At 32.0% G+C, this 7,822-nt stretch overlaps 1 protein-coding gene across 1 annotated transcript in view; it reads right to left on the reverse strand.

The window, feature by feature from the left end:
- The window catches only part of LOTGIDRAFT_62010 (hypothetical protein), a gene marked incomplete at both ends in the record, with an annotated part of 18,513 nt that extends 14,911 nt beyond the window's left edge, over positions 1-3,602 (reverse strand). Inside the window, 4 exons of the mRNA XM_009057626.1 lie at positions 1,869-1,993; positions 2,349-2,442; positions 2,775-2,937; positions 3,431-3,602. Of these exons, the coding sequence (XP_009055874.1) occupies positions 1,869-1,993; positions 2,349-2,442; positions 2,775-2,937; positions 3,431-3,602 (554 nt within the window). The remainder of the gene's footprint in view (positions 1-1,868; positions 1,994-2,348; positions 2,443-2,774; positions 2,938-3,430) is intronic.
- Between the last annotated feature and the right edge of the window lie 4,220 nt (positions 3,603-7,822).

Raw genomic sequence — 7,822 nt, forward strand, 5'->3', positions numbered from 1 at the left:
AAATATATCAACATGTACTGTTCTTTACTTGATAATATTTTAATATATCAACATGTACTGTTCCTTACTTGATAATATTATAATATATCAACATGTACTGTTCCTTACTTGATAATATTATAATATATCAACATGTACTGTTCTTTACTTGATAATATTATAATATATCAACATGTACTGTTCTTTACTTGATAATATTATAATATATCAACATGTACTGTTCTTTACTTGATAATATTTTAATATATCAACATGTACTGTTCTTTACTTGATAATATTATAATATATCAACATGTCCTGTTCTTTACTTGATAATATTTTAATATATCAACATGTACTGTTCTTTACTTGATAATATTTTAATATATCAACATGTACTGTTCCTTACTTGATAATATTATAATATATCAACATGTACTGTTCTTTACTTGATAATATTGTAATATATCAACATGTACAGTTCTTTACTTGATAATATTTTAATATATCAACATGTACTGTTCTTTACTTGATAATATTATAATATATCAACATGTACTGTTCTTTACTTGATAATATTTTAATATATCAACATGTACAGTTCTTTACTTGATAATATTTTAATATATCAACATGTACTGTTCTTTACTTGATAATATTATAATATATCAACATGTACTGTTCTTTACTTGATAATATTTTAATATATCAACATGTACTGTTCTTTACTTGATAATATTTTAATATATCAACATGTACTGTTCCTTACTTGATAATATTTTAATATATCAACATGTACTGTTCTTTACTTGATAATATTATAATATATCAACATGTACTGTTCTTTACTTGATAATATTATAATATATCAACATGTACTGTTCTTTACTTGATAATATTATAATATATCAACATGTACTGTTCTTTACTTGATAATATTTTAATATATCAACATGTACTGTTCTTTACTTGATAATATTATAATATATCAACATGTACTGTTCTTTACTTGATAATATTATAATATATCAACATGTACTGTTCTTTACTTGATAATATTATAATATATCAACATGTACTGTTCTTTACTTGATAATATTATAATATATCAACATGTACTGTTCTTTACTTGATAATATTATAATATATCAACATGTACTGTTCCTTACTTGATAATATTTTAATATATCAACATGTACTGTTCTTTACTTGATAATATTATAATATATCAACATGTCCTGTTCTTTACTTGATAATATTTTAATATATCAACATGTACTGTTCTTTACTTGATAATATTTTAATATATCAACATGTACTGTTCTTTACTTGATAATATTATAATATATCAACATGTACTGTTCTTTACTTGATAATATTATAATATATCAACATGTACTGTTCTTTACTTGATAATATTTTAATATATCAACATGTACTGTTCTTTACTTGATAATATTTTAATATATCAACATGTACTGTTCCTTACTTGATAATATTTTAATATATCAACATGTACTGTTCTTTACTTGATAATATTATAATATATCAACATGTACTGTTCTTTACTTGATAATATTATAATATATCAACATGTACTGTTCTTTACTTGATAATATTATAATATATCAACATGTACTGTTCCTTACTTGATAATATTATAATATATCAACATGTACTGTTCTTTACTTGATAATATTGTAATATATCAACATGTACAGTTCTTTACTTGATAATATTTTAATATATCAACATGTACTGTTCTTTACTTGATAATATTATAATATATCAACATGTACTGTTCTTTACTTGATAATATTATAATATATCAACATGTACTGTTCTTTACTTGATAATATTTTAATATATCAACATGTACTTATCCTTACTTGATAATTTTTTCTGGCTCATATGATTGGTTTATATAATATGTACCGGAAGCTGTCGCCAGGGTCAACAATAACTTCTCGTTGTTACTTTCTTCAGCTTCACGTGCGAAGGCCTCGTACAATTCCTGGAATATAATCAGGTAGAACGTGCTAATAGAGGTGTTCTGAAACAAACGACCCACAATGACTGACTCAGAGCCCAGAGTGGTGGTATATAAATAAACTGTGAGGGCATGGACGATAGGAAACCCTAACCCAATATTTCCCTGTAACGCTGAGTTGGAACACTGTCCTTGGTGGTAGTGGAATAGCTATGTCGGTAGCGATTTCGATTGTCGTCTGCTAGGCGAATAGGTGTCGTGGGTTCGAATCCTCCTCATGGTAAGAACATTTTTGATGCCTGTGCGCGTCCTTTCGAGAGTCGGCCCGATGTGAACTTTCACCCTCTAATACCTAGCGGGGAATTCTCAAACTACTTACCTTCATTAAGAGAGTAAATCTATATTTATCTTGAGGGGAACTCCCTCTCGTAGCGGGGAATTCCCAATCCATATCAAAACCATCAAAACTATATCTGAAAATATACAAGAAATAACGGTATAAACTCGTGTTAATACAAGAAATATTGCAGTTTCTTTCTGCTCAGCGTAACCGTGTTAGAAGTAAAATTATATATCAGGTTACAATTGATGTGAATGAAACAGCCCAATCTTTCAGACTGTTAATAATGAAGTTAATATTTCTAGATTGTTATTATCATTCTCCCATATTATTTATTTATTTTTACTTTCATTTTCAAAATTTCTGGACAAGCCCTCGTTTATTTAGAAACTGACGTCACTTCCGTGAGAAAGGCAATTATCTAGAAATATAAAGAGTAAAACGAGTTTAAACAAAACCACCTACTTTCTGAGATATCTGACGACATTTTTCACCCACTGTTTTCTGTTGGATTCGTTAGAAATCATGGGTATAAAAGGTTTAGAGCCAATCTGCCACCCACCTACAGCCAGTAAAACTTTCAACTGAGGGTTTTTACTTTTTAATGATATTGTTCTATCGTATAAACCTGGAAAATAAATTACAACTTTATTTTGATGCTATTGACACTAAATGAATGACTGGATGGAGTAAATGGAACGAATGAATGAATGGATGGAGTAAATGGAATGAATGAATGAATGGAGTAAATGGAATGAATGAAATGAATGGATGGAGTAAATGGAACGAATGAATGAATGGATGGAGTAAATGGAATGAATGAATGGATGGAGTAAATGGAACGAATGAATGAATGGATGGAGTAAATGGAATGAATGAATGAATGGATGGATGGTGTAAATGGAATGAATGAATGAATGACTGGATGGTGTAAATGGAATGAATGAATGAATGGATGGAGTAAATGGAATGAATGAATGAATGGATGGATGGAGTAATAGAATGAATGAACAAATGAATGGATGGAGTAAATGGAATGAATGGATGGTGTAAATGGAATGAATGAATGAATGGATGGAGTAAATGGAATGAATGGATGAATGAATGAATGAATGACTCACCATTAGGTCCGTCGTCATTCCAGTTAAACTTGAGCAGATCTCGACCATTGGGTGAAATATCAACAAAAGCATATATAACATGTGTACACAGGAAGGGGTCGATATCTTCTGGTAGAAACTTGCCGATTCCAGCTCGAGTTTGAGCAAAACTACTGTAGTAACAAAACACCTTTTTATTGCCTGAAACAGAATAAATAGAGTTGATTGTTTGTCGAGGTCGGTCAGTAAACGTGGCAGCCGTTTGAGGGTACAAATAGGGGACAAACTTACTTAATGGAGGTCGGGGAGGGACAACTGTCGTGTTTAAGATTTCAAGAGGTACAAGCCTCCAATATGTTGGTGTATTAACCTAACTCGGCGAAAACATAAAAAGAAATGAATTGAAAACACATTTGTTTTGTTTACTAATTCGTACTAATTCTAAAAAAGTATTAAACATTGAGCGTCAGGTACACCGTACTATCGAGTTAGAGTACCTGTAACACTAACTCGGGGTTTTCGTTTCAAACTAAATGCATAATATATGAATGTTCATTTTCCTGGGTCTTTTTTTCACTTTCCGTTAATGATCTGACGAAATGGTCAGGCATTTGATATTCAACCAATCAGATTGATTATAGACTCACCTCGAACTACCGGTGAATTGGAGGCTAATACTAAAATTACTAATAATATGCTGAACATGTTGATCTGAAATAGATTAATTAAAAAATACTAAATAAATCAACTAATTGATGATTCTCATGTGCAGGATGACAATACGACGTAATGTTCAAGGGCAATAACTCAAAAACTTTTTATCGAAATATCATCGAATTCGAGTTTGTCCAAGATCTCACCAATATGAATGATCACACCAAATTCGATTAAGTTGAAAACTGTAGTCTCTATTGTGTTCAAGGACAATAACTCAAAAAACGTTCATCGAAAAATCGTCAAATTCGAACTTGACCAAGGTCTCATCAATATAAATGATCACACCAAATTCCATTCCAATCAGTTGAAAACTGTAGTTTCTATTGTGACGAACCGACGGCAATATACGACGGCAATATACGTCCACATTTCCATGTCCATAAACATAGTAAAGCGATTAATTCACCGGGACGTGGAATTTCTGAGATGTAATGAACAGTTTTCCACCTTTGACGTTACATTATGGGACGGGGTACGACGTCCAGTGGTGGTCATTGATACAGTTGACAATAAAAATAGATACACGAGGTACGTCTTTACAGGAGAAAATAAAAGTTTAGGCTATATGAGGTTATAGAGTGGGCTTAGGAAGAAGTGAATGGACGAGGTATGGGGTCTAGACTGGAGGTGAACACGATGTGACACGGTTGACAGTGACACTGCACCTGGTATATTCACACCTCAATATCTGTCTCGGAAAATATCAATAATGCCTTATGAATTCAGATACCGCCGTAAATTGGTAGCCCTTGTGATTTTCCCGCAGTAAGTCAGTGTTACATTTCATCCGGACATAATTTATTGTTTATCACCACGATGAAAAATGTCTATCGACCTGTCGTCAGGAAGAATATGATAGTGATGTGATAGTTTTTCTCTGGTAATTTTACTACATGCAAATAACAACATCCAGATTTAAAAATCCGACTTAAAGCAATACAACCCCTTAGAATAGAAATAAAATCTCAAACTTAGCCAATAAGAGTATATATTTATCAGTTAGACTTATTACTTAGTTTAATGAATTATTACTTAGTGTAATGTATTATTACTTAGTTTAATGAATTATTACTTAGTTTAATGAATTATTACTTAGTTTAATGAATTATTACTTAGTTTAATGAATTATTACTTAGTTTAATGAATATTACTTAGTTTAATGAATTATTACTTAGTATAATGAATTATTACTTAGTTTAATGAATTATTACTTAGTTTAATGAATATTACTTAGTTTAATGAATTATTACTTAGTTTAATGAATTATTACTTAGTTTAATGAATTATTACTTAGTTTAATGAATTATTACTTAGTTTAATGAATTATTACTTAGTTTAATAAATTATTACTTAGTTTAATGAATTATTACTTAGTTTAATGAATTATTACTTAGTTTAATAAATTATTACTTAGTTTAATGAATTATTACTTAGTTTTATAGATTTATTAGATTATAGAGAGATTCTGTTGTATAGTTTTAACACCAGGTAAGTCTACTGATGAATAAAGACTCATTTTAACCAAATTTTAAATTTTTTATTTTTTGGTCATTCTAAGAGGTAATAAACCATTATTATCTGGGTATTGGTATAAAAACGGACCACAAACAGTCCCGACACCTTTGGTCAAAGAGACCTGACAATCTTTTCTGATCGCAATTCCTACCTTACGTTTAACAATTGGAACACCAAAGTTAAAACTCTACCAAACTGAAGAAAATTTGAACAACTCCCCTGGGCAGGGTTGGTTGGCCAAACCACTTTTTCTGTACCAATCGATAAAAACGTCCTGCTAGCCAAACAGGGGAAGTTGATAAAGCGACGAGCTGGTCATACCGATAGACACTGGCGTCCAATAAACACCAACTTGCTGTTTTATCGGGTAAATAAACACGTCTCCAAGTTAAACAACATGGTATCCAAAGTAAACAAATAAATAGAGTAACAAACAACAATGTCCACAAAACATCAATAGTGCGACAACCTCCGTGCCAATATTGATAGGTTTATATCAACAGAGTTTGACCCACAGAAATACAGTTTCTATCGTCCTTACATTTCTTCTACAAATTCTTATCTCAAATTAACAACCATTGCCAAATATAACACAAATTACCAAGAAATCGTCAATTCTTTTTTCTTTACCTTGTAGAGATTACGTGAGATATGTTATTAGTTTACTCGTTACCGTCTGCGTTCCGTAACGTCATCAACTCAATCAACTGTACAGTAAAACAGTCTACCCTAACAACTTCTAATAACAATGCCTTTTCTACTTTTCAAAGTAAATCTGTCTGTTTTTCCTTTATTTTTCGCATAAAATTCGTTTGATTATTATGTCGTTGTACCAAACAATCTGCTAGCTAGTTAGACATGATAGTTTGGTATAGTCTAGTCTCATTTTATCCACAGAAAACTGTCATTGTACCAAATAATCTGTTAGCTAGTTAGACACGATAGTGTGGTATACTCTAGTCTCATTCTGACTACAGAAAACTGTCATTATACCAAGCAATCTTCTAGGGTGATGGACACGATAGTTTGGTATGCTCTAGTCTCATTCTGACCACAGGAAACTGTCACTGTACCAAGCAATCTACTAGCTAGTTAGACACGATAGTTTGGTATACTCTAGTCTCATTCTGACTACAGAAAACTGTCATTGTACCAAGCAATCTGCTAGCTAGTTAGACACGATAGTGTGGTATACTCTAGTCTCATTCTGACCACAGAAAACTGTCATTATACCAAGCAATCTTCTAGCGTGATGGACACGATAGTTTGGTATACTCTAGTCTCATTCTGACCACAGAAAACTGTCATTGTACCAAACTATCTGTTAGCTAGTTTGACATGATAGTTTGGTATGCTCTAGTCTCATTCTGACTACAGAAAACTGTCATTATACCAAGCAATCTTCTAGCGTGATGGACACGATAGTTTGGTATACTCTAGTCTCATTCTGACCACAGAAAACTGTCATTGTACCAAACTATCTGTTAGCTAGTTTGACATGATAGTTTGGTATGCTCTAGTCTCATTCTGACTACAGAAAACTGTCATTATACCAAGCAATCTTCTAGCGTGATGGACACGATAGTTTGGTATGCTTTAGTCTCATTCTGACCACAGAAAACTGTCACTGTACCAAGCAATCTGCTAGCTAGTTAGACACGATAGTTTGGTATACTCTAGTCTCATTCTGACTACAGAAAACTGTCATTATACCAAGCAATCTTCTAGCGTGATGGACACGATAGTTTAGTATACTCTAGTCTCATTCTGACCACAGAAAACTGCCATTGTACCAAACTATCTGTTAGCTAGTTTGACATGATAGTTTGGTATGCTCTAGTCTCATTCTGACTACAGAAAACTGCCATTAGACCAAGCAATCTTCTAGCGTAATGGACACGATAGTTTGGTATGCTCTAGTCTCATTCTGACCACAGAAAACTGTCACTGTACCAAGCAATCTACTAGCTAGTTAGACACGATAGTGTGGTATACTCTAGTCTCATTCTGACCACAGAAAACTGTCATTATACCAAGCAATCTTCTAGCTAGTTAGACACGATAGTTTGGTATGCTCTAGCCTCATTCTGACCACAGAAAACTGTCATTATACCAAGCAATCTTCTAGCGTGATGGACACGATAGTGTGGTATACTCTAGCCTCATTCTGACCACAGAAAA

This window comes from Lottia gigantea (assembly GCF_000327385.1).
Source record: "Lottia gigantea unplaced genomic scaffold LOTGIsca_306, whole genome shotgun sequence".
Lineage (NCBI taxonomy): Eukaryota > Metazoa > Mollusca > Gastropoda > Lottiidae > Lottia > Lottia gigantea.